At 50.8% G+C, this 27,665-nt stretch overlaps 1 protein-coding gene across 1 annotated transcript; it reads right to left on the bottom strand.

Annotated features, from left to right (window-relative positions):
* Positions 1-957: 957 nt before the first annotated feature.
* FBP1 (fructose-bisphosphatase 1) lies at positions 958-27,665 on the bottom strand (the record flags this gene model as incomplete). Its single annotated transcript, XM_080709211.1, has 7 exons — positions 958-1,149; positions 3,114-3,233; positions 5,100-5,237; positions 8,214-8,354; positions 12,404-12,496; positions 14,458-14,620; positions 27,496-27,665. The coding sequence occupies 7 exons, from the start codon at positions 27,663-27,665 to the stop codon at positions 958-960; spliced, it is 1,017 nt and encodes a 338-aa protein (XP_080565337.1).

The following is a 27,665-nucleotide window of genomic DNA, read 5'->3' as shown; positions in this document are numbered from 1 at the left end:
TGAAACAAGGTCTCACTAGGTTGCAGAGGGCCTAAGTAGCTGAGCTGTCTACAAACCCGAGATCCTCCTGTCTCAGCCTTCCAAGTACTGGGATTACAAGCGTGTGATACCAGGTCCGGCTGACAAATGCTTTTATTATTAGGCTTTTTGGTTTGGGTGGGGTTTTTTGTTGTTGTGGTGGTGGTGGTGGTGGTGGTGGGGATTGAACTCGGGTCATTTTACCTCAAGCTACACCTCCAGCCCTTCTTATTTCTTACTTTGAAACAGAGTCTTGCTAAGTAGCTGACAGTCACTTTAAATTGCTGAGGCTGGCCTCCAACCTGGGACCTTTCTGTCTCGGCTTCCTGGAATCACAGGCATGCGCCACCTGGGGCTTATTAGTTCAATAAAGAACTCTGCGTCCGTAGGAAGTCCCCACTGGCTAGCAAGGGAAGCCTTCCTCTGCAACCCAGATGTCTGCAGGCCCGGCGTGGGAGCCACGCTGTGATCTGAGCAGCCGGCCATTGCCAGGGCCCCTTGAACAGTCCCGGTAGAAGGACAGGTGGGAGGAGATGCTTAGCCAGAGCTCAGGGCCAGGCCACGCCTGTCCAGCCTCGGGCTCAGCGCTCGGTTCCTTCCGTCACCTGTAAAATGGATTTCCTCTAGTATCTGACTCCTAAGGTTGGCGTGATGATGGCATGAGTTATCTAACATCCTTTGCCAACAACATCATTTTGACCCAAAGCAGTGACCACTGTTATTAGAAAGGAAGAAAGTGTTTATTTCTCCATCCATTCAAAATCCATCTTGCCCGCCAGTGGCGCAATGGAGAGCGTGTGGGTCCGGCGACACCAGGCACTTGGGCGCGCTGGCTGGCGGGTGCCACGCTTTCCGTGTCGCTGGTAGGAACACACGGCGCCTGACCGGGGCGCGCGGGGGCGAGGCGGTCCTCCGGGCGGGCCGGGCCAGGCCAGCCCTTCATTTCGCCGAGTGCCTCTTGTAGATCTCCAGGAACTCCCTCACGTCGTCTGGGGAGCCCAGGATGACGGGGGCCCTCTGGTGGATGTCAGTGGGAATGATGTCCAACACGGCCTCCTTCCCCGTGGTGGCCAGCCCCCCGGCCTTCTCCATGACGAAGGCCATCGGGTTACACTCGTACAGTAGCCTCAGCTGGAAAACAAGACGTTGGACGGTGTCCTCACACCGGAAGGTGCCCCAGGGAGCGGGCTTGCTGGCGGGAGACGCCCAGGTAACTGGGACTCTCCTGTTAGTTTCCCCAGCTTCCCTCCCACCCGGCTACAGCTGAAACAAAGACCATTTGGTTAAATAAAACCATTCACCGAGCCAGGGCCAGCGACGGATTACCTGCCGCCGATGTGAGGCAGACCACCTGGATTCCAGACAGAAAGACATTTTGGCAGGGCCGGTGGCTCCGCCCTCTTTATAGCACAGAAACGGGGCTTAATGATCGATTCTGTGTGTGTTTTGGATGGAGCTTTGCCTATTCTAAAAGCTTATATAAAAAAAAAATCCACGGTAGTGTCTGGCTGCAGACATCTGGGGAGCAGACGGCTCCTCGGAACAGTGTTATATTGTTGCAGGCTGTGTGCTTTGCTTTAGCCGTCTCCCCAGGCTCCAGGGTGGGGATTTAGTATATTATACATCTTGGTGTTTTCTTTTAAATATTAACTTTTCATCACAGGCATTTTCATGCAGGCTGCCCCCTGGGCCGACAGCTCCGTACAGGTGTTTCCTGACTCTATTCCATAGAGGTGTCGGGCCAGACTTGCAGAACCAAAATGAAGCAGGAGTTTCAATGTCTGTGTTATGGAGCTTTTTTTTTTTTTTTCAGCACAAAAGAAAAGTCTTATAAAGCGGGCTAATCATGCAGGTTGGAATGCACCTGGTGGCCACAGCAAGACCGGTGTTTAAAACCGCTTTCTGTGAACTGGGCACCACATGCTCACCCAGCGATCTGGATATATCCCAAATATATCGATTGTTAACCATTACAAAAGGGCATTTTTTCCTGTTCCTACTTTTACATGGAAAAAAAAAAAAAACAGCAATTTGAGCCAGGCGTGGCGGTGCACACCTGCAATCCCAGTACTGGGGAGGCTGAGGAAAGAGGATCAGAGAGCCAGCCGTGGTGGGCACGCTTGTGATCGCAGCCTTTGGGAGGCTGAGACAGGAGGACCATGGTTTGAGGCCAGCCTCAGCTATTTAATGAGGCCCTTTGCAACTCAGTGAGAGCCTGTTTCAAAATAAAGAATAAAAAAATAGGGCTGGGGGTGTAGCTCAGAAGTAGAATGCCCCTGGGTTCCATCCTCAGTACTGAAAAAAAAAAAAAAAAGAGGATTGCAGGTTTGAGGCCAACCACAGAAACTTAGCAAGACTCTGTCTTAAAATAAAAATGAAGAGGTTTGGGTGTAGCTTGGTGGTAGGACACCCCTGGCTCCACTCCCCAGCACTATGCACAGAATGGTTAAGAATGTCAATCTATTGGGAAAATGGAAAAGACACAGTCCTTGAGGAGGAGGCAGACTGTCACCTTGGGCAGAGGAGAACGGTGTCCCCCTGCCAGCATAAGAAGGCGCAGCCCGGCTCCTAGGAACCTGCCGGCATGCAGCCGGCGTGCAGCGGGCTCGCCTACCTGAGAGCTCCGAGTTTCCCCAGAGTCCCTCCTTCCGTCAAAAGGGATCGCTTTCAAAGTAGCAAATGTCAGGCTCGCGAGTCATTTCTACTTTCTGCCTTCTGAAAACGATCAAAGGGACCTCTATTTGTGATACATATTTGATTTGCTGCCTTGGTACTGAGACCAGACTATTGCATTTCACTGCAGGGCGGAACTCATTGGCCAAGCCGAGCCCAAGCACTTCAGCCCCTCCTGACTATCATTCCTCCATTAACTCTCGCCATCGCATTAGGCAGGCTCTCGAGAGGACACTGTTACACTTAGTTGATACCGTCTGGCTTTACCTCGAGTCTGGGCAAGGACAGAGGCGGGCGCCTGGGCCACCACGGGCTGGACAGAGCAGCAGCCATCAAGACCTTCCTCTCCCGAGTGCTTCCAAGTCCCCGGGCTGCGGGCGACACCCGCCGCTCCCCAGTCCCTCCTCAGGGGATGTGCTTACCTTTCCACTGGGGCTTTTCTTGTTAGCGGGGTATAAAAAGACCCCTCCGTAGACCAGAGTGCGGTGGACGTCGGCCACCATGGAGCCCACGTACCGGGCGCCGTAGGGAGCCGAATTGTCCTGCAAGTGAAGAACAGCGATTGTTCGGATTGCAGGAAAAAAGGGCGTCCTTGCTCTGCCCCCTATGCTCAGCTTTGGCTTTTGTTGTAGGTATAGGGGATTGAACCCAGGAGAGTTCTACCCCTGAGCTACACCCCCAACTTATTTATTTTTTTAATGTTTTCCTTAACTCTTTGGTACTAGGCATCGAGCTCAGGGACTTCTACTGCTGAGCTATACCCAGCCCTAGCTTTTATTTTTTATTTTTTGCAGGTCTGGGGATAGAACCCAGAGGCATTCTACCTCCGAGCTACACCCTCTGCCCTATTTTTTTATTCTTTATTTTGAAACCAGGTCTCACTGAGTTGCAGAGGGCCTCACTAAGTAGCTGAGGCTGTCCGCGAACTGTGATCCTCCGGTCTCAGCTTCCCGAATGCTGGGATTACAAGCGTGCGCCACCACACCTGGCCTAGCTTATTTTTAAAATTTATTTTCTTTTACTGTGTGTGTGTGTGTGTGTGTGTGTGTGTGTGTGTGTGGTACTGGGGATGGAAACCAGGGACATTCTACCTCCGAGCTACATATACTCCCAACCCTATTTTTTTTTTATTCTTAATTTAAAAAGAGGTTCTCAATGAGTTGCAAAGGACCTCATAAGTAGCTGAGGCTGGCCACGAACCCGGATCCTCCTGTCTCAGCCTCCCAAATGCTGGGATTACAAGCATGCATCACCATGCCCAGCTTTCTATTTTATTATTATTTTTTTTATTTTGAAACAGAGCCTCACTAAGTTGCTGAGGCTGGCCTTGAACCTGTGATCCTCCTGTCTTAGCCTCCCAAGTTCTGGCAGACATGCATCGCCACACCCAGCTCCCCAGTGCTCATTCTATTCCATAATCACTGATTGAGGGCATACAAGGTGTGCGCCGGGAGCTGCGCTGAGAAACGTGATGGAAATCTTGTTTCTCGGAAACAGAAAACGGAATGAGAGACGGCTTCCTATATATCTCCTAACAGGTCCAATTACAGGAAGAAGCCCCAAAGGGGGTGTGACTGGCGCTGGCTGGGGGTCGTGCTGTACTGCTTGGCAGCATCCTGAAGGTTAAAGATGCAGGAAAGCTAAGGAGACGTGGGGCAGGAGAAGTGGAGATGACACCCCTCGGGAGAGGCCTGTGCCCCGCAAACCAGCAGCAGAAGCAGCAAAGGCTGCAGCCCTGGGCCTGGCGGGCACCCAAGGGACGGGGGGCATGGCGAGAGGAGAGGTGGCGCAGCAGGGCTGGCGGCCCGCTGAGGGCTCTGGGAGTCACCGAGGGGTCTCAGCCTCCATCCTCAGAAAACGGCGGCGGCCAACGGCTCCCACGCAAGAGTGTGAGCGCGTGAGATGTCCCACAGGGAGCCAGCCATGCAACCAGCCCTTTCTTCTCTTCCTGTTCACCAGTGTGCCCTTGCTAGCGTGTAACCGCTCTAGAGAAATATACTAAGGCACGCCCCTGCCTTGAGACAGTTGGTAGAAACCCGTCACCATGGGCCTGGACCGGAGGTGCTGGGCGGAGGCGAGGGCCCCCAGAAGGGGGACTACTGCCCTGAGCCCATTCGTCCAGATGACTTTATTATCCCAAATTTCTTTTGCCAAGAGAAAGTGGCAATGGCCGGAATAACGCCCCAATTTTCGTATCCCAGGACAAGGATGGCAGTCCCTAGCCCCCAAGGGGGACCTTGACCCCGGTATGCAGGCAGAAGCCAGGTAGCTCCCAGGAGACGAGCTCCCAGGAGAAGCCGCGAATCCATAGGTTTCCAGGTGACTCCCGAGCCCCGGATGAGGCCCAGGCCTGTCCGTCCGGGCCTCTTCCTCTCAGAGGACGCCCCGAGCCGCCCGCCCTCACTCACCGGGGGGAACTTTTTCTTCTGGAGGTACTCAGTGACAGCCGGGTCAAAGTCCTTGGCGTAGCCCTCGTTGAGGCTGTAGATATTTCCTTTCTTTTTGATCTTCACGTTCCTGTCCACCAGGATGAACTCTCCGATGGCCTTGGACACAAGGAAGGAACAGCAGAGAGGTAAGCAGCTGCCCAGGGAGGCCCAGGGGCGAGGACACTGGACTGCACCAGAGGCACGGGGCTGCGGTCACCTCTTACCCAGGCAGCGGTGACTTCTGCCAACTCTCCAAGAATGGTGAACGGGCAAGAGAAGAGAGAGTGGTGAAATTAAGTGGAAAGAAAAGGTGTGTGTGCGTGCGTGTGTGCGTGTGTGTGTGTGTGTGTAGGGGTCAGGTATAGTGGCCACGCCTATAGTACCAGCAACTCAGGAGGCTGAGGCGGGAGGATCTTAAGTTCCGGGTCAGGCTGGGCAACTTAGCTAGGCCTTGTCTCAAAATAAAAAGTAAGCTGCGTATGGTGGTACAATCCTATTATCCCAGTACTTGGGAGGCTGAGATAGGAGGATCACAGAGTTGAGGTCAGCATGTGGTAACTTAACAAGACCGTTTCAAAAATAAAAGATAAAGATGGGTATTGTGGTGCAAGCCTATAATCCCAGTACTTGGGAGACTGAGATAGGAGGATCACAGGTTTGAGGCCAGCCTCAGCAACTTAGCAAGGCCCTCAGCAACCTAAGAAGACTCTGTTTTGAAATGAAAAAGGCTCAGAGGTAGAATGCCCCTGGGTTCAATCTCAGTACAAAAAAACCCAAAAACCCCCAAACAAAAAACAATAAAAAGCAAAAAAATAAAAAATAAAAAGGAAGACTCCCCCACCTACTTATTTCCATAACAAATATTGGATCCTGTAATAGGGAATGTTGAAACTAGAAAGGAAGAAAGGGTTGGAGGGAAGAGATTAACAGGGTCACTGGACAGTATTAGTGGTATTGTTTTGCTTTGTTTTGTATTTCCAAAATTGCGATCACAAACACAGGAATATTCTTTTGTAATTAGTAAAACGAAATAAATAAATGAATTCACACACACACACACACACACACACACACACACACACACACACATCTAGGGATGGAAGCCATCTCACAACAGGCAGTGTTACGTGCAGAGCTCAGGAAACGGAAACCACACTCCCAGCCGCCCCATCCCGCTCCCAGCCTCCCAGGCACCGTCCTGTCCCATCCGGCTCCCAGCCTGGGCATCCAGGGCAGGAGGAGCAGAATCTCCCAGATACAGAGGCCAGAGGCAGGGGGATGGCTGAAAGCTAACGCCTGCAGAAGTCGCAGAAGTCGTCCAGCAGCCGTAGAAAGAGGAAGCACTGGGCGGCTCCCCGGGGCGCAGCGGGTTGCAGGGCGGCCACCAGCAGTGCGGTACTGCAGCTGAGAGCAACCTGCTCTTCCAGGCACTGAGACCCGAGGGCCGCAACAGAAACACACAGAACTCCCCTGGCGATACCCATCTACAGTCTGGACACAGAGAGAGATGTGGGGCTGTTTGTTGTTTTTGTTTTGTTTCTACACATCCAGGCACTCAGAGGTGACAGAGAAAGCACCACAAGGCCACGTGGGGAGACTCGCTCCCTGCTACGATTTTCCCGAGGTCGATCATTCAGAGGCTTCGGCGATTCCCCTGCCCGTGTTTATTTATTAAGCGCCCATGCTTCCAGAGAGGGGAAAGTCCAGGTCTGTTCCGAGAGTAGGGATCAAAGGCCCCGTGTTCTGACTGCACGCGGCCCACGCAGCCTGCTGGCCACTCCAGCCACAGCCGGTCAGCAAAAACACTGCGAGTGCTGCGCCAATGTCGCAGGAAGACATTTCTAAAACTAAAAAGGATTCGCAAATCCGACCCTCTCCCCTTGGCACCCCGAGCCCCGCGCGCGAGCGTGCCAGTGTGCTGAGGCACTCAGTGGGTTCGTTGTATCACGGATTTGAAGAGCGCTCCTTCACTAATTCACCTGCCCGGGGAGAACTGTCACTGACCGGAATAGATAGATAGTGGCCGCATTGAAGGGGACGGGGAAGAAACTGCATAAACTGGAGTTCTTAGAGGACATTTTCTTTGTGTGTGGAACCATGAGCCTCTCTGTAAGGTAGCGTAGCTTTTCTCTATAAGGTGCTGGACCAATTATTCTATGTGTGTGTGTGTGTGTGTGTGTGTGTGTGTGTGTGTGTGTGTGAGAGAGAGAGAGAGAGAGAGAGAGAGAGAGAGAGAGAGAGAGAGAGAGAAGAGAGAGAGCCTGCCTCTCTGACTGAGGACTGAACCCAGAGCTGCTCACCACTGAGCTACACCTCCAGTCTATTTTTTTTTTTCAGTACTGGGGATGGAACCCAGGGGCATTCTACCTCCAAGCTACACAATCATCCTATTTTTTATTCTTGATTTTGAAACAGGGTCTCACTGAGTTGCAAAGGGCCTCACTAAGTAGCTGAGGCCGTCCAAGAACCACGAGCCTCTTTTCTCAGCCTCCCAAATGCTGGGATTACAAGCGTGCATCACCACGCCCTGCTGTAATATATATATGGAGAGAGAGAGGGAGGGAGGGAGGGAGAGAGAGAGAGAGAGAGAGAGAGAGAGAGAGAGGGAAAACTTCACTAAATTGCTAAGAGTCTCCTAAATTGCTGAGGCTGGCCTTGAATGTGTCACCCTCTTGTCTCAGCCCCTCAAGTATTGGGATTATAGTTGGGCCACCATGCCCATCCTCACAGTATTTTTTGCTTTGGTTTGTTTAAATCCAGTGTTGCTTGAAACTTCAGAGCCCTGGCAAGGCTGGGACCTTCACTCCTAAGTGGGAGCACTTTCTGGACCTCTCTCTCCATTTCACCCCGGTCCTACCAGTGCCCTGGCCTGCTTAGGCGCCAGGCCCTGGAGTCATGGCCATTTTAAGGAACTCATCTGAGAACAAAGACTCCCTCTTACAGTCCGGAAGACATCACCTCTCCCCTCCGAGAGCCCAGTCCTCCCTCCCCCACATCTGCAGCCCCATCCCTGACCCTCTGCGGGGCTCATTCCACCTCTGCGTCCACCCGCTAAGCCCCCAGCGGGCAGTCAGCTCCTGCGAGGCCTCTCACCGGGTCCAGCATGAAACAGTTGACCCCGCTCTCGGTGGCCAGGACCAGCATGGTGGCGCTGCCGTACAGCGCGTAGCCAGCCGCCACCAGGTTCCGGCCGGGCTGCAGGGCGTCCTTCTCGGAAGGCTCACCAGTGGATTGCTAGAACGAGCAAAAAGACAAAATGGTTTTTGTTTTCCTTTGTGGTTCTCTGCTCTAGGTCACCCCGCCGGCAGGATGCGCTGTCCAGGTGTCCTGCTAATGACACAGCGTCCCCCAGAGGGGCCTCGCTCCGCACCAGCAGCATCCTGATTCCATTACCTCCCGCCAGACCCCGCATTTCCTGCATCTGGGTCCCCCCTTCCAAGCAGGGTCCTCCCCCCACTCCCCTAATTTGATATCCCTTCATCTCTCTGCCGTCACTTCCAAACACACAGCACGCCTTCTCGCCAGCTCTCGCTAGCTTAATCTCATTACGGGCACCAATGTCTTTCACCTGCCCACTCTAATCTTTCTTTAAACAAATTAGCTCCGAGCTGCGGCGCAGGGAGTCTGATGAGGAAATCAATCTCGTGAGCTCATGTCAATCACAGCACCGGCCCCTGAGCAGCGCGGTCCTCCACACTCGCGTCAGAGAAACCCTCGGAAACGGGGGGCTTGGGAATGGCTCCCAGAGTTGTGGAGGGTGGGGCAGAGGCCCAGGACCCACAGTAAGAACACACTTTAAGGGTGACCTCATAGCAGCCGAGAGCGGAATGGTGGTCCCCAGAAGCGGAGTGCGGGGGACGGGCTGGGGAGGTGGGCAGAGGGTTCTGAGTTACCGCCCATGGCGTAATGAGCCCTGGTGTTCTATAGCAGGGTGGGATGGCCACGGATCACGATACTAAACCACATGCTTGAAGAAAGGATTTTGAATATTTGCACCACAAAGAAATGATAGATGTTTAGGGAGAAAGATAAGCTTACTGGATTTGAACATTACACAATGTCTACACGCACTTCAAGATCTTAGGGTGCCCCAGAGCAAATGATCGTGACCAACTTAAAAAGAGAAAGAGCCGGGCGTGGTGGCGCACGCTTGTGATCCCAGCATTCGGGAGGCTGAGACTGGAGGATCACGGTTCAAGAACAGCCTCAGGTACTTAGTGAGGCCCTCCGTAACTTAGTGAGACCCTGTTTCAAAATAAAGAATAAAAATAGGGCTGGGGATGTAGTTTGGAGATATGGAGATAGAATGCGCCTGGGTTCCATCCCCAGTACTGCAAACAAACAAACAAAAAAAAAAAAAAAAGAAAAGAAAAGAAAATGAAAAAAAGAAAAAGAAAAGACAAAAGAAAACAGGTGTCAGGAGGTCGCTTCCATCCTTAACCTTTGAAGTGTGGCTCACAGACCACTTGCATCAGAACCACGGAGGACAGAACTGAAAATGCTAATTTTGGCTACAGCCCAGGCCCACTGAGCCGGGGCCTGGAGTCTGCGGCCCCCAGGTACTGAAGGCAGCATGTGCACCACTGAAGCTTGCGAACTGCTCACGTAAAGGAAGAATAAAAGCCATTCTCTCCAAGTTGGGCATGGCAGTGCAGGCCTGGAAACCCAGTATGTGGGAGGCTAAGACAGAAGAACGCAGGTTCAAGGCCAGCCTCAGCAACTTAGTGAGACTCTGTTTCCAAATAAAAAATAAAATAGGGCTAGGGGTGTAGCTCAGAGGTAGAGTGGCCCTGGGTTCAATTCCTAGTACCACACACACACACAAAAGTCATGCCCTCCTTTTTTTTTTTTTTTTTTTTTTTTTTTTGGTGGTGGTACTGGAGTTCCTGGAAGCCCTTCTACCTCCGGGCTACACTCCCAGACCTATTTTTACATTTTTATTTGGAAACAGGGTCTCCTAAGCCAGCGCGCGCGGCTGGCTTCAAACCTGCGCGATCCTCCTGTCTCTGCCTCCCAAGCGCGGGGATTACAAGCGTGCCCACCACGCCCGGCCCATGCCCTCCATTTTTATCCCTAGTCCTCGTGGTTCGCATCTGGATGCGAGCTGGGTTAATCAGTCAAGATGAGTTATTTGATTTAGCTTGGTTTATAGTTGCCAGAGAGCGCAGCACAGAGCAGCTAAGCACAGGATCAACACAGGATCCAAAACTGAGTTGTTTTTCCCTAAGTGGCAAATTTTGCCAACGTGCCACCTGGGTAGAAAGGAAATTAATGTACTTGGCAAGAGGAATTGCAAGTTCACAGCCAGTGTGGACAACTTAGTGAGAGACTGTCTCAGTAGATGAGAGATGGATGGATGGATGGATGGATGGATGGATGGATGGCAGATAGCTAGATAGCACACGCTGGAGGTGTAGCTCAGGGACGCAGTGCCCAGGGTTCAATCTCCAATATCATACAAAAAAAGTGGTATTTTGCCTCCATGGGTGGATAAACACCCTAACTGCCTTGGCTGCCTGGTGGCTCCAGAGAATCCCCCTTCGGCTGTCTCCAGCCGTAAGCTGGTGAGTGGCAGCCAGAACCGATCCAGGGGACCCCGCGCCCCGCAGCCCAGGCGTCCCCAGGCAAGGCCTGACCGCAGCTCCTGGTGCTGTCCACTGAGCATGCGCCCACGGAGCCGGAGTCCAGCAGGGCCATCTCTGCAGCCAGCAGGCACGGCGCCTGCGAAGGATGCAACGTGCTTGCCCCAAATCCCTCAAAGGCGCCAAGCGATCGACAAGGCTTCCAGGGACGCGCTGACTGCGAGGCCGGCGACACACTCGCCCTGTCCACCTTCCAAGATCACCAGGTTTAGTGAGAGCCCTGTGGACACTAAGCGCTGAGTTGTTACAGGATGCCCAGTTCGAGCTGCTGTTGCGGGATGAGACAATGATTTCTCTTTTGTTTTTTGTTTTTTGTTTTTTGCTTTAGTGTTTGTGTTGTTTCCTTGGGTTTTTGTTTTTTGTTGTTGGGTTTTTGTTTTTGTGGTACTGGGGATGGAACTAGGGGCATTCTACCTCCAAGCTACATCCCAGCTCCTTTCTTTCTTTCTTTCTTTCTTTCTTTCTTTCTTTCTTTCTTTCTTTCTTTCTTTCTTGGTGGTACTGGGGTTCCTGGAAGCCCTTCTACCTCCGGGCTACACTCCCATGGGCTACAGTCCCAGACCTATTTTTTTTTAACTTTTTTAAAATGTGGAAACAGGGTCTCTTAAGCCAGCGAGGCTGGCTCCGAACCAGCGCGATCCTCCTGTCTCCGCCTCCCAAGCGCGGGGATTACAAGCGTGCGCCACCTCGCCCGGCTCTATTCTTTATTTTGAAACAGGGTCTCACTGAGTTGCCGAGGGCCTCACTAAGTAGCTGAGGCTGTCTATGAACCGCGATCCTCCGGTCTCAGCTGGGATGACAAGCGTGCCTGCCACGCCTGGCTTGTTGTTTTGTTTTTGTTTTTCTCTGCTAGCCAGTGTCTCTCCATGTGTTAGGGATTTTTCCTTAAAAGAGTTTTATTTGGGCAGGGTCAAAGAGAAAAACAGGTCCAGTGAACAAGTGCGGCTTTAGTTCTGATTAAGGCTCCTTCTCTACTTGGAAGAATTCCGCTACAATCCTTTCTTGCCACAATATGGATCTGATACCTTGTAGGGAAATTTTGTCTCTCCACAGCTCTGGCAGCACAGCAGGCTTTATGGCATGAATTAGAAAAGAGAAGAGTCACTGCCCCAGCTTTCAAAATGAGAATCAGAACCTAATATTGAGAGAGTGAGGGAGGGAGGGAGAGAGAGAGAGAGAGAGAGAAGGGGATAGAGAGAATTTTTTCCCCCCACTGGGTACTGAGAATTCTACCACTGAGCTATACCCGAGCCCTATTTTATTTTGTATTTTGAAACAGGGTCTCACTGAGTTGCTGAGGCTGGCCTCAAAACCACGATCCCAGCCGGGCGCGGTGACGCACGCTTGTCATCCCCGCGCTTGGGAGGCTGAGACAGGAGGATCGCGCAGGTTCGAAGCCAGCCGCGTGCGCTGGCTTAGGAGACCCCGTTTCCAAATAAAAATATAAAAATGAGTCTGGGAGTGTAGCCCGGAGGTAGAAGGGCTTCCAGGAACCCCAGTACCACCCCCCCCCCAAAAAAAAAACCACGATCCTCCCATCTCGGCCTCCCAAGCACTGGGGTTACAGGCATGTGCCGCCACATATGGACACTTTATCTTTTCTTTCGATCCAAACCAGGAGCTTAATAGATCCCATTTTACCTTTTTGTAGATGCCAAAAATGGTTCCAATGGACACAAGACAGTCGATGTTGGAAGAGCCATCCAGGGGGTCAAAGCAGACCACATATTTACCCTGAGCAAAGAAAAAAGAAATACCACTTAAAAATATTGTAACGAGATAGAGTGCATATCAAGGAGTAAAACCTGGGATTCAAGAAATGTGAGTCTTATTTATTTATCCTCTGTCAGAGAAGAGAGGAGACAGATATATAGATGGATAGCTATAGTTATACTCCGGAAGACCATTAGGCAGAGAAAACGCCATTTAAAACAAGAAGTATACATGAAGGAGACAGAGTGCAGATAAATAAGTCATAATTTCCTACATCATTGCTGTAGTTGAATTGTAATTTTGGCTTGAAGGTCCTGGCGGCCAACAGAACAAGAGAAGCAAGAGTCATTATTTCTCTTTATTTGTAAGGGAAAATCAATCCCTTAGTTGAATCAGAGACTTTCCCAGCATCCAGATCGATAGCAGGCTTTCCGTGCAGGTCTTAGAGACGCCACATGAGGCTGCGGGGCACAGACTTCTCAACAATATCCCGGGCGCAAGTCCCACAGGGGCGCAGGGCCACGGCCACGGGCCTGTCCTCGGAGCGGAGCGGCCGGCGGCGCTCGAGAGCTGACAGTGGACGGCTCGTCCCAGCTCCGCTCTCAGTGACGTCTGGTCCACGGCTCAAAACTGGTATGTGGTTGGAGTATTTACACTACTGAATTTGGTAAGCTCGACAATCAGGTCTCTCTCTCTCTCTCTCTCTCTCTCTCTCTCTCTCTCTCTCTCTCCTCTCTCTCTTTCTCCTCTCTTTTCTTTCTTTTGGTGGTACTGGGATTGAACCCAGAGGATTCTACCTCTGGGCTATATCCCCTGCCCACGTTTTTATTTTGAAACTGGGTCTCACGAAGTTACCTCACCCTGGTCTTGAACCTGTGGCCCTCCTGTCTCCGCCTCTCAAGCACTGAGATTACAGCATGCACCTCAATGTCTGGCTGATCTTTCGTGTTGTTGTTGTTGTTGTTGTTGTTGATGTTGTTGTTTTGAGAGCCAGCCACCAGAACATCACTGGAAATTTTCTAACCCGAATTAGCCCTTCGAATGAGGCTTTAAAAGTTCTGCATCGGCGTAGGGCGATCCCTCATCCTCTTGCTCTTAACAAAGCGCCCTCCTGGTAGCTGAGAATGGGAATACGCCCACCAGGAAGCACATGGCGGTCTGAAAAGATCGCGGCAACTGAAGAGAATGTTCCAGAACAAATTCAATTTATATGCCCCAGACTGCCAAAGACAGTGAAAGGCCCGGCGGGGAAAACGCCTGGACTCTGAATCTGATGTGTCGCGCTATTTGAAGATGACATCATCGTACTGGCATGGCGGTGTACTCCTGTAACCGCGCGACTGCGGAGGCTGAGATGATTACAAGTTCAAGGCTGGCCTCGGCAAGCAGTGAGACTCATCAGCCTAGAGAGACCCTTTTCCAAAATAAAAATAAAATAGGGCTGAGGGTGCAGCTCGGAGGTAGAATGTGCCTGGGTTCTATCCCCAGCACTGCAAAATTAATTAATTAATTAAATTAAAATCAAAAGGGCTGGGGGTGCAGGTCAGAGGTAGAACAAAAGAAAAGAAAAAAGGAAAAAATGAAGACATAAAGCAAGGTGATAAGAAGTGGCTCTCGCCCTCTACTTATAAGAATTATTTTATTTTAAAAAGAAAAAGAGCCGGGCGTGGTGGCGCACGCTTGTAATCCCAGCATCTGGGAGGCTGAGACGGGACGATCATGGTTCAAGAACAGCCTCGGCTACTACTTAGTGAGGCCCTTTGCAACTCACTGAGGCCCTGTTTCAAAATAAAGAATAAAAAATAGGGCTGGGGGTGTAATTCGGAGGTAGAATGCCCCTGGTTTCCATCCCCAGTACTGCCAAAAAATTTTATTTTATTTTTGTGTAGTGGCCCCTGGGCGTGGGCTTTGGATAAATAAGCGAAGTGATTTATGCAGCTGAGAAGAAACATGGGGGTTAGAGCCCCGCACACCGGACCCACCCTCTTGTCCGGCTCCACGATTATGGCGTGTTTGTCTTCTTCGGACACCAGGACGCAGGTGGCGAAGGAGGACTTCAGCATGTTTATGACCAGGTCGTTGGAGAGCACGTCCAGCTTCTTGACCTGGTCGCCTGTCACGTTGGTGGAGCCGGCAATGCCGTAGCTAGAGGAGGAAACGAGAATTAAATAAGCCGTGGCCACCCGCGTACACAGACGCTCTACATGGCCAGGAAAGTGAGCGCTTAGTAGGACTCAGAAGAAAGGAGAGAAGGCACAAGGCGGGAACGCGTGTGCCCTGACTGGCTCCTGGAGAGGGAACAGCGCCGTTCACGCTGGAGGCACACCGCGCCTCTGTGGTCAGATCTGTCTCTCAGTCTTTTTTATTTTCCAATTCTGATGCATTAAGGAATCTTTTAAACATTATCCTAACCATATTCCTCCATAACATATGTATCTGTTTGTGACTTGATTTATATCCTTACTTTACCCAGGAAAAAAAATGAGATTTTTTTTTTTTTTTGTGGTGGTACTGGGGTTCCTGGAAGCCCTTCTACCTCCAGGCTACACTCCCAGACCTATTTTTACATTTTTAAAATTTGGAAACAGGGTCTCCTAAGCCAGCGCGTGCGGCTGGCTTCGAACCTGCGCGATCCTCCTGTCTCTGCCTCCCAAGCGCGGGGATTACAAGTGTGCGCCACCATGCCAGGCAAAATGAGAGATTTTTGAGTTTTGGTGTTGTCCAGGAAGCCATATTTATCCCCAAACACATAGGTTTGAAGAGTTAGTTGAAGCAGGACATGGTAGTGCACACCTATAATTCCCGTACTTGGGAGGCTGAATCAGGAGGCTCACGGGCTCGAAGATAGCCTCAAAATTTAGCAAGACCTTGTTTCAAAAGTAAAATAGGGTTGCAGTGTAACTCAGAGGTAGAACACCCCTGGGTTCAACCCCAGTACCATAAAAAAAAGAAAAGTACCCATTGAGAGACTTGAGCAAGGTAGCCCAGGTTGGAGTGAGGCTGAGAAGTCAGTTAGCCCAAGCCGACATCTTTTTATAAGTAAAACGATCCTCAAAGAAAAGGGTCGCCCATTGGTTTCACCCTCATCTTACAGAGGAGCAACGGGGTGGGGCAGGCGTTCCCTTGGCCTCAGGCTGGCCGCTCTTGCTGGTCCCCTCTACCCTGGAAAGAGCTCTCGGGGTGAAGGGGAGGGAGCCCCGAGCTGCTGTGTTCATTTCAACCTGCCGGCAGGTCAGTAGTTGTAGAATTCTCAGAATCTAGGAGGCGGGTCCAAAACGCAGCCCACAGTGAGGGAAGACGCAGGCTGTGGTCGCCTGCGTTTGGACACGAAGAAGAAGAGAACAGATGTTCTGGAGGAAGGGGCTGAGAAGACTGGATGTGGGAAGGGAAAAACCAGGCGTGCTGAAGCCAGACATGGTAGTGTACAAATGCAATCCCAGTACTTGGGAGGCCGAGACAGAGGATCACAGGTTCGAAGCCAGCCTCAGCACCTTAGTGAGGCTCTCAGCAACTTAGCAAGACCCTGTTTCAAAATTTTAAAAAAATGTAAAAAAAGGGGATTGGGGTGTAGCTCAGCAGTAGAATATCCCTGGAGTTCAGTCCCCAATAAAGGGCCTAGCAAAGCCCAGCATCTAATGCGTGCAGGCTGATGGGGTCGGCTCCAGGGATGCCCAGGAGGCCGGGGCAGAGGGTCTCAAGGCAGGCACCAGGCAGATAGATGGGGCCCTTGGATAGCCATGGTATAGTAGCTTTGCATTATTATACTGAAATACGCGAAGCCGGGTAACTTATAAATAAAAAGGGCTTACTTAGCTCAGAGTCCGGGAGGCTCAAAGTGCAAACTGCATAGTACAAGCTTTGGCAAGAGCCTCCAGGCTGCAGGCGCTCGGGCCATGGGCACCCAGCACAGGAACACAGGGGAGAAGAGGCCACTGCTGGAGGAAGCCAGGGTGGGAGGAGCCAGCAGCCCTCCCACGAAGCCCGCCTCTTAAAGGCCCCACCACCTCTCAAGCCCCCACGCTGGGGGACCAAGCTCTCAGCGCATGGCCCTCAGGGACACACAAAAGCCCATTCAAACCACAGCACTTAGGAAGGAAAGGCCTATCTCACACTGGTCCAACATTTATCCCATAACTGTGTGTGTGTGTGTGTGTGTGTGTGTGTGTGTTACTAAGTATTGAGCCCAGGGGTATTCTTTCTCTGAGGTATACCCACAGCTCTATTTTATTTCTTTATTTTGTTTTTTTTTTAATTTTTTAAAAAAATTTTTGGTGGTACTGGGGTTCCTGGAAGCCTTTCTACCTCCGGGCTACACTCCCAGACCTATTTTTACATTTTTATTTGGAAACAGGGTCTCCTTGAGCCAGCGCGCGCGGCTGGCTTCGAACCTGCGTGATCCTCCTGTCTCTGCCTCCCAAGCGCGGGGATTACAAGCGTGCGCCACCACGCCCTGCTATTTCTTTATTTTGAAAGAGGGTCTCCCTAAGTTGACGAGAGTCTCACTACTTGGCTAAGGCTATCCTCAAGCCTGTGATCCTCCTGTCAGCCTCCCAGTACTGGGATTACAAACGTGCACTACCATGCCCAGCTCATAAAGCAAGACTTATTAGAACTAAATGAAAAAAATTTGACCTAAATGAGGGGATGGGAGGGGGGAAAAGGAAATTCTCTAAAACACACAATGTACTTAAAAATATCGAAGTCAACCACAAAACCAAGGAAAGGGAAGGAGGGACAGGGAGGGAATGGGGTGGGAATTGGGTAGGGGTTAAATCAGTGATGTGTGCATGTATGTCCACACAAGTTCTTTACCCCAATATGATGTTTGAATATAATGCACCAGTAAAAAATTTAAAAATTTGTTTTAAAACAAACAAAAATATCTTTAAAAGGGCTGTGGTGTAACTTAGGGTGCTAGGGGGTGGGGAGGGAGAGAAGGAGGAGGAGGAACGGCAGCAGCCAGCCTGCTTGCAAGTCGAGACTCCATGACCCACAATCAGGACGTGAAGTCAAGCAAATTTCAGCTCCTTTCAGGTGCGTGTGGATTGCGACTAGCTTTCAGAATCTTGAAATGGCCAGGGCATGCTTTCAAACTGTGCAATCCCAGAAGATCCATGATATCTGCCTTCCATATATCCAAGTCAACGTTCTAGACAGACGAACTATGGACAACACTAACTACACAGCGATCTATGCGCTTTGAGACCTCTATGCTGTATTTTGATTTAAGTTTATAAAACAAATATACAGTTACACATATATCTGTGTAAATTTAATGGAATTCTTCTTTCTCTCTTTTTTTTTTTTTTTTTTTTTGGTGGTACTGGGGGTGGAACCCAGAGGCTTTCTCCCTCCGGGCTATACTCCCAGACCTTTTTTATATTTTATTTGGAAACAGGGTCTCACTAAGTTGCTGAGAGCCTCACTAAGTAGCTGAGGCCGGCTTCGAACCCGTGTGATCCTCCTGTCTCAGCCTCCCAAGCGCGGGGATTACAAGCGTGCGCCACCACGCCCAGCCTTCTTTCTCTTTTAAAAGAAAAAGCAGAGCTGATTAAGATGGACCTATTCTTGTTCCTGATACACACACACACACACACACACACACACACACACACGGTCAGTTAAGAGGTGTCTCTGTTGAAGCTTCTAGAAATAAGCCACCTCTCAAGTCTTGGCCTAGAAAATGAAGACCTGCTCACTCATTCGGGTAGTCAGTGTGGACCTCCAGAGAGGTGAGGATGGACCCGAGGACTGGAGACCCAGGCTCCAGGAGCGCCCCCTGGTGCCAAAAGCCCTGCACCTGCCACCTTGCATGACCCCCTGGGCATCTTAATGGGTGAGATCTGTTCTCCCGACCCCAGGAGAAGGCTAAGACGGCCCACGGGCATGAGGGCATGACGTCCACGGCGCATGTTCTCCTGACCTCAGGGATGGTCACTGCGCAGGAGCCGCTGGGCGGGAGCGCGCAGGCCTGGCTGCACTTGAAGGGGTCTCTGGAACCCTCACATCACAGGCCATTGGACAAAGTGGCCCGGCCTGCTCTGTGCAAAACTGCCAAGAGCAGAAGGCTCCCTCCACACTCAGCCCTCTCCTAAGATGCAGCCAGTTACATCCTCACAGGGCGCCTGGCTTGCTTTTTGTTCTGTAGAGGCTAAAGCTATAAAGCCCAGGGCTCCAGGTAAACACCAAAGGTATTCTCTGAAGGGACTGGATTGAAACTTTTGCACAGAAATGGCTCACTTGAAATGGCCCCTCAAATAAGAAAGGCCTGCCTTCTCTGACCCTGGAACAGAGAAACAAGGTCACGGCGCAGCCTGAGCCCCTGCAGCAATGGCCACGTATGAGAGGTACTCAGTAAACACCCTCTGCAAGGACGGACTAGCTCAGAGAGTGACAGGGGTCCAAGAACGCTGATTATAACCCCCACCGAACCCCGCGGTATTGTTTATGCCTTTCTCCATGAACTCCGCCAGCCCCATGACACCACTGCAGATTAACAGACCCTCCCGCTAACAGTGGGTAGCTGTACCAACTTAGGGCAAGTGGGAAGGCCCTTCCCTGCAGCCAGCCAGCGGCAGGCTGCAGGGTGCACGGTCAAGGCGCAGGCTGGCTGGGACGCTAGGCTACAGGCTCCGCTCTCAGCGCCGCCGCCTGCTGAGCCCCGGCTGTCTCCTCACCCTCCGACCCCTGCTTCTCATCTGTAACTAGGGGGATCTGGAAACATCTGCCTCATACCGTATAGAGCAGAAGAGTGAACGAGTCCATAGAAATGGCAGGGTCGGTGGAGTGTCTGGTAAACAGTCCCATCCCGCTGCCAGTTCCCTGGGAGCCACACACGCGCCGAGGGGCAGGGCATCCAGGCCAGAGCCAGCACCTAAGAGACCTGCATTCAGCTCCTGCCCTCCCCTCGTCCTGGCTATGGGACTGTCACCGAGCGGCCACTGTGGGCCAGGCTTCTGAGTGTGCTGGGGCCGGTGTATGGTGTGCCTGGTTCATGGAAGCAGCCCTCTCCCCACACGTAAACAGCATATGCCGTTGTCTAATACACCCAGGCCCACTGAGGAAGCGTGGCTGACGGGACAGGAAGGTGACACCCTTTGAGCCCACGCCCAGGCAACTGTGGGAAGAAAGCCAGTGCAGAGCTGCGGCTACAGGTAATTAACAAAGACAAAATCAGAGCCCAGACATTTGGTAAGATGTCACTGGGGGAGCCAGGCATGGTGACACACCTCTGTAATTCCAGTACGTGTTAGGCTGAGATAGGAGGATAGAGGTTTGCAGATAGCCTCAGCTACTTAGTGAGACCCTCTGCAACTCAATGAGACCCCGTTTCAAAAAATAAAAAATAGGGCTGGGGGTTCAGCTCGGAGGTAGTATGCCCTGGATTCTATCCCCAGTACCGTAACAACAACAAAGTCAGGAGGGCACTGTCTCATTTGATGCCTGCAACATTTCCCTTCAATTTTATTCACACTAGTCCAGCTAGTGAGAGTGGAGAAGCCATCCCGTCAGGACCTAATCCTCCACGCTGCACCTTTCCCACCTAAACTCCCAGAGACACAAAAGATCTCTTCCTGCAGTTTGGAGACTAAAACTTGATTTAAGAAACTGTCCATCCCAGCATTCGGGAGGCTGAGTCTGGAGGTTCACGGACAGCCTCAGCTACTTAGTGAGATCCTTTGTAACTCAGTGAGGCCCTGTTTCAAAATAAAGAATAAAAAAAGTAGGGTTGGTGGTGTATCTCGGAGGTAGAAGGCCCCTGGGTTTCATCCCCAGTACCAAAAAAAAAAAAATAATAATAAGGAGGAGGAGGAGGAGGAGGAGGAGGAGGAGGAGGTGAAGAAGAAGAAGAAGAAGAAGAAGAAGAAGAAGAAGAAGAAGAAGAAGAAGAAGAGGAGGAGGAGGAGGAGGAGGAGGAGGAGGAGGAGGAGGAGGAGGAGGAGGAGAAAAGAAACTGTCCACGATGTCTCCTACTTTCTCTGTGAACCTCACTGGATTTTGAAAAGAAAAAAAAAAAAGCCTTTAAGTCACCTAAATTAATAGAATGGGGGCTCCCTGAAGCATAAGTTGCCCCGTATTTGGAAACCCTTGGCTTGTCACATGTGACCGTGGTTTGAGAACGGGTCGGGCTGCTTCAGAGCCGTGAGGCCGGTGATGCTTTCCGAGCAGCACTTCCGAGGCCCAGTGCCGGGCGCGCTGGTGCACCCAGGCCCGCCACGCTCTCCGAGGCCACGAGCTGAGCGGCTGACTGGCCCGGGTTCCTCCTGATGTCACCATGACAGCTACACACAAGACAGCCAGCCCGCTTCCACCATGCCAGGCGAGGAAATGGGAGATAGATTATTACTTAATCCTTATCGCTGAAGTCCAAGGGAACGCTGACTTGTTATTGACTGAATCCGTGCTGGTCAATGACCAACCATTCACCCAGTCGGGAACATTCAAGGGTTAGTTCAGAAATATGTCAAAGAGGCGCCGGCCAAGCAGTTTTCCAGGTCACCAAACAACCTTCGCCCGCGTCCACGCGGGCTAGAAATGGGCAAATAGAACAATCCCGGGCTGGCTGGGCTCCTCTCGTGGACAGGAAGTCACAGTTCACTTCTTGGTCATATGGACAGAATAAGCCAAAGATAGCGAGCAAATCTGATAATGTTTCCAACAGCTTAACATCATAAACTCTCAAATTTGAAGATTAGCTCAAGCATGTATTAGCTGGCATGTAATTCCAAAGCTAACACTGAATTTATTTTTTTCTTCTGTCCATCAGCCCAAGAGGACCCATAATATAAAGATAACTTTTGGGGGGCTTGGACAGGGGATTGAACCCAGGAGTGTTCCACCATTGAGCCATACCCACAGCCATTTTATTTTTATATTTGTACATATTTATTTTTGAGGCGGGGTCTCACTAAGTCATCTAGGCTGGCCTTGAACTTGTGATCCTCTCACTCAGCTTCCCAAGAACTGGGATTACGGGTGTGTGCCACCGCAGTTGATATAAATGCAATTTTTTGGGGGGGCACAACTTGAACAGGCTAGGAGGCTGCTTCCTATAACCAATTTGTTTTTAACATGGATGCTCTAGCCTGGAATATATTCCTGCTAAGCTAATGACGCATGAGGGGCACTGCTAAAAAAAATGGGGGGAAATCTAGAGAAAACAGCTTGCCAAAATAAAAAAATACAGTCTCCAGGAAAATGGTGGTGACCTTGGACCTGGTCAGTAGGCTCAGCTCACCCTGTCTGAGGTCGGAAGCGCCCCTCCCTTACAAGTGGGGAAGCCGAGGCTCGGAGGTGTCATATCAACTGCCCATGACCTCACAGAAATTAAATGGCCGAGTCAGGAATCTGGGCTCAGCTGGTTCCTTCTCTAAAATGTGCTCCCGGGCCTTGCCTGTTTCTGTTCTTCTAACTCCAGTTCTGTCTTCCTTCCCTCTTCCCGCTGGCCTCAAAGTGAATGTGGCCAGACCTTCAGCTGGCCCTCCATGCCCGGATGCCAGACTGCCACTCCTCACTGCAGGATGGACCTCTCCAAACGCATGGCTCCCCAACACCTGACACACGACTTCTTCAAAATTTCTCCAGCCTTGCCAGACGTGGTGGCGCACGCTTGTCATCCCCGCGCTTGGGAGGCGGAGACAGGAGGATCGCGCAGGTTCGAAGCCAGCCGCGCGCGCTGGCTTAGGAGACCCTGTTTCCAAATAAAAATGTAAAAAATAGGTCTGGGAGTATAGCCCGGAGGTGGAAGGGCTTCCAGGAACCCCAGTACCACACACACAAAAAATTTCTCCAGCCTCTGAAATTCAGGTCCTCCTTGGGAATTAGGGGAGGAGGAGGATTTGTTTGTTGTTTTTGCTGTTCTGTTTTGGTACTTGGGGCTGAACCTAAGGGCATTCTACCTCTGAACCACACTCCCAGCCCTATTTTATTTTATTAATTTTGAAAGCGTCTCACTTCCTTGCCAAGGATCTTGCTAAGTTGCTGAGGCTGGCCTCAAAACCTGTCATCTTCTTGTCTTAGCCTCCCTTGTTTGGGGATGACTCTGCTAGAACCAGCCCCTCACTGTCCCCCACATCCAACCCGTGGTCAGACTTCAACTTCACCCAAGCTCTCCCCTCCCCGTCCTAGGCTACAAGCTCTGGCCGCCTCTGACTTCAATCTCTCCCTTTCTACCAGTTTTCTTACTGTCTTATCTTCTAACTCAATACTTCCAGCCCCAGATCAACCTCTAATCATGCCATGGCCTTCCTAAAAACCTTCCCTCTCTCTCTGCCTACCCCCCAGGAAGTGTAACATGGCCACCTTTGCCATTAATCTCCCCCAGTGTACCCACAATGCCACAGCCACAGACGCCCCAGCACGGTGCCGCAGGCCTTGGTCAAACTGCATAAGCAACTTTTCCAGAAACACTTCCCTAGGCAGGCCTCCTCTCCGGTCGCCCAGCTGGAGTTTCTCCACGGCCATCAGGAGGGTCCCTGTCCTTGGCCATCCCACGCCCACCCTGATGCCCCACAGTCCTTTGCGCCTGAACCTTGACGCCGGCACCTCTGTGAAGCATCTTTCAGAACTCCTGTTGTATTTTCTAATTAATTCTACGCTGGCCAATTTTCCCTCCAGAGTAAGCTGTACCGCAGTCTCCCCCAGAGTTTTATCCATTGCGGGTATTCAGTGTTAGTCTACTGAAGGGATGAAAGCAGTGAATTACCCAGACAGCGATTAGCAGCGTGTACAGAGCGGAGCCACCTGCGCTCCAACGCCTGGGAGCCATAACGCTTGAGGCCGCCCAGGACCAAGGCTATTCTTCCACAGGAATAGAAACAAAGCATTGGGGTGATGCCTGAATTTGAACTATCATTCATCCACTGGGTGGCAGACTGCTCGGTGTCCTGAGGCTGACCACCCTTTCCCTGACCTGTGAGTGGGGCAGGCAGTAAAAGCCTGTGGGCAAAGCTTCAAGGACATGTTTGTAAAAGGAAGTGAATGCAGGTCTTAATTCACGTAAAAGATGTAAGCCGGGCACAGTGGCACACCTGTAATCCCCGCGCTTGGGAGGCTGACACAGGAGGATCGCAGGTTCGGGGTCATCCTCAGCAACTTAATGAGATCCGCAACTGCTTAGCAAGACCCTGTTTCAAAACAAAAAATTAAAAAGGGCTGGGGCTGTAGCTCAGAGGTGGAGTGCCCCTAGTACCAATCTCCAGTACCAAAATAAAAATAAAATAACATATACTTAATGAATATGATTTAGTTTGGTGAAACTTTAACAATCGTTTTTTGTTTTTGTGGTGCTGGGGATGGAACCCGGGGCCCTGTGCATGCTAGCCAAGTGCCTACTGACCTAGCCCCAGGCAGTCTTTTATAATTTCTATAAAATTGAAGGAAGAGATGTGTGATATGGCAGAAAATTAAGTAAATAAGATAAAATAAAGAGCCCAGAGCCAGACATCTGGCCAAGTCAACACATTTCTGGCATCAGAGTCCTGTGGGCTCAGGGAGGGGACTGGAGTAGGAAGCCTATGAGCCTCTTTCAGCTCAAAACTCTTATTCTGCAGAATGCCTTATCAAAAGTAATGAACGTGACCACAGTGAAAGCGTCAGGCTGACGGAGGCCCCAGCCTCCACTCCTGAGGGCGCCCTGAAGAGCTGTCACGAGCCAGGCCCTAAACTGGTCCTGGTGAGGACCTCACAATCCCGCAGGTCTGTAATAACCATCCCGTCCCTCCGACGCACGCCCTCCTGGGGCAAATTCTGAGCTCTAATAAGCTCTGTGCATGCAAGTTGGCTTTGCGTACCAAAGCCCGTAATTAATGTAATTTGGAGACCTGGCCTGAGATCTTGTCTTACAGTTTTGACCTGACTACATGTCATGCTGAGAAGAGTCAAACCCTTATTTTCCCACCAAAGTCCTTAAATGTCTTCCCCATCGACTTTCCGTACAACCAGGCATCAACCCAAGAGCAATGGAAGGCTAAATGCCCCAAGTAAAGGACAAGTTCCCTCACTCACGATCTGTCTACACAAGAGATGCACACCACAGTCAAAGAGGAGACAGGTTTAGATGCCCTGCCACTGACGGAGCTCGTCACACGGTACCGATGACACGGCACGCTGGGTGACTAGGCTACGTGTGATGCTGGGTTTTTTTTTTTTTACTCTTTATATATATAAATAAGTAAACATGGTGCATAATACATGTGTACATTTATGAGTGCACATAGAAGTGCCTGAAAAATTGCCAGGAAAATATTAACACTGGATAGATGCCCCAAGAAATGGATATGGGGTGTGTTTCACTTTTTTTGTGTGTGTTCTCTTGAAGATTTGACTTTTTTTTCAGTGAGTACAGCTCACTGAGTAGCTCATAACAATAGCAACACTACCTCTTAAATGGTGTTCACAACTATCTAGTCTAAAAATACACACTTCTTATTACGGCCATAATTAGTACTCTTTCCCAGGTTTACTATCTGAGGTTGATTAAAAGGTGGGATGTCACCTTTGTATTTTATTTTGGTACTTTATTTTGGTACTGTTTTATTTTATTTTGGTGTTGAATTGAACCCAAGGGCATTCTACCTCTGAGCCATACCCCCAACCCTATGTTTTGTTTTTTATTTTGAAACAGAGTCTCACTAAGTTGCGGAGGGCCTCACTAAGTAGTTGAGGCTGTCCACAAACCTGCGTTCCTCCTGTCTCAGCCTCCCAAGTATTGAGATTACAGGTGTGGGCCACCAAACCCAGCTTTGGGATACCATCTTGAGTTGAGTCTCGTGCAGGGTTTAAGATTGGGATCGAATTTCATTCTCCTACATGTGGATTCCAGTTTTCCCAGCATAATTTCTTGAAAAGGCCATCTTTTCTCCAGCATATGTTTTTTTTTTTTTTTCTTTTTGGTGGTAGTGGGGTTCCTGGAAACCCTTCTACCTCCAGGCTACACTCCTATACCTTTTTTATATTTTTATTTGGAAACGGGGTCTCTTAAGCCAGCTCGGCTGGCTTCGAACCTGCGCGATCCTCCCATCTCCGCCTCCCAAGCGTGGGGATTACAAGTGTGCGCCACCACGCCCGGCTCTCCAGCGTATGTTTTTGGCTTTGTCAAAACTCAACTGCTGGAAGCGTGAGGATTAATCTCTATCTTCTTTTCTATTCCATATCTCTATCAGTCTGTTTCCATGACCAGGCCATGCTGTTTTTGTTATTATAGCTCCATAGTATAATTTGAAATCAGGTATTATGATGTTTCCACCATGGCTCGCATTGGTCAGAACTGCTTTGGCTGTGCTGGGCTTTTTCTCTTCCGCACGAATGATAGGGCTGTGCGTCCTAACTGTGAACATGACTGTGGTATTCTGACGGGCATTGCATTGACTGTGTAGGTCACTCTTGGTAGTATAGCCATCTTAACAAACAATATTTATTCTGCCTACCCAAGAATATGGGAAGTCTAAGAGACTAAGATGCAGTGAGAACAGCCAGTCCCAGAAGGTCAAGGGCCATGTGCCTTCTCTTGTGTGTGGACGTCAGATAAATGAGGAGAGAGACCAGCAGATAGCGGAGGGGCCGGGGAGGGAGGTGGGAGGAGAAAGGAGAACTGATGAAGGAGACGGTTCCAATAACGCCATGCCCATGGATGAAGGCATCTCTGCCAGTCTCCGTAACACGGAGGGGAGAGGCGGGATCGGGTGGGAAACACACCCAGTGGCCGCGGGTACCATTTCAAATCTCACTATGATGTACAATTATAATACTCCAATAAAAGTATAAAAAAGACAAAAAGGTGGGGCACCTCATGTTTCTGAGTCTCTCTAGGGTTGGAAGGATACTAACTGGTTTTTAAAAATAATATAAGAAGTAGCAAGTGCTGATTCTTTTTTTTTTTTTTTTTTGCAGTACTGGGGATGGAACCCAGGGGCATTCTACCTCCGACCTACACCCCAGCCCTATTTTTTTTATTCTTTATTTTGAAACAAGGTCTCACTGAGTTGCAGAGGGCCTCACAAAATGACTGAGGCTGCCCACGAACCACGATCCTCCTGTCTCATCCTCCCAAATGCTGGTTTTACAAGCCTGCGCCACCACGCCCGGCAAAGTGCTGATTCTTAAAAAGCTCCCCGGTCTTCAAAAGAGTTCAAGTCACATGTACTTGTTGCAAATTCAGTTTGAAGTAGGTGTTACCTGAGTGCTTGCTAAAGGCAAAGAACTCTTAGAAACTCGTTATTAAGAGAGACCAAAAGTCAAGTGCTAATGGAGTCATCACCACGCCTATCCCTCCCTCTCTCTCAGCAAGCTGTGTCCCTGCTTGACTTCTGAAAATAAATGTGGCCATATGCTTCCTTCTCGTAATTAGCTCAACCAAGAGCTTAGCAGAAACAGGAACCCGAGGTGCACTGCCAGGTGGGGGAGCTTGGACCAGCCGGAAGCGCATTCCCAGGTAGCCGACTGTATGTCCTCAGATCAGCTCCGAGCATCCTTTACAGTGCTCACGGGTGTGGGAACCTTAGACGGGCGTATGGACAACCTGGAGGCCCAGGTGCCTTTCAGGTATAGTGAGGACCACTTGGACAGCAAAGACTTGTGCAGGGCTGGATGCCGCAAGGTGGTAAAGCGCTTGCTTTGCGTGCACGAGGCCCTCGATCCCATTAGCCAAAAAGGAAAAGCCAATAAATAAATACCAGGTCAGACCACTGGCCGCTGCGTGACTATAAAAAGTGTCCCAAGAAGGTTCCTCCTGGGTCCCACCCCTGTCCCTAGGGCTCCTTCTCCTAACAGGACCTGTGCGGGTCAAGGAGATGCTGGATTCGCCACCTGACATGGGACCCCCATTCCAAAGGGGATGAAGGAAGGCGCTGCCCGTGCTGACCGTTCCTGTCTGAAGCTGGAGTGGGCACGGGCGGCCAGCATCCCGAGGAGGCAGAGGAGTGCTAAGGCGGCGGACAGGCCTCAGGTGGGCCTTTGGAAGAGCAAGGGGGAGGAGAGGGCTTGTGTGCAGCTGGAGAGGCCACAGCGCTGCCAGGACTCACAGGTGCGCGATGCCCGCCTTGCGCACGGCGGAGGAGATGGCCTTGACCGCGGCGCAGAGCGAGTTAAGCAGCTGGGTCAGCTCCCCGGTGCCGCCGGCCCTCCTGCCCTCCTCCATGACGAAGCGGGTCAGGGTGCTGATATCCGTGTCGAAGGGCGCCTGGTCCGCCAT

The sequence above is a fragment of the Muscardinus avellanarius genome (genome assembly GCF_963383645.1).
Source record: "Muscardinus avellanarius genome assembly, chromosome: 13".
Lineage (NCBI taxonomy): Eukaryota > Metazoa > Chordata > Mammalia > Rodentia > Gliridae > Muscardinus > Muscardinus avellanarius.
The sequence above is the reverse complement of the archived record's forward strand: the minus strand, read 5'-3'. Positions and strand labels throughout refer to the sequence as shown.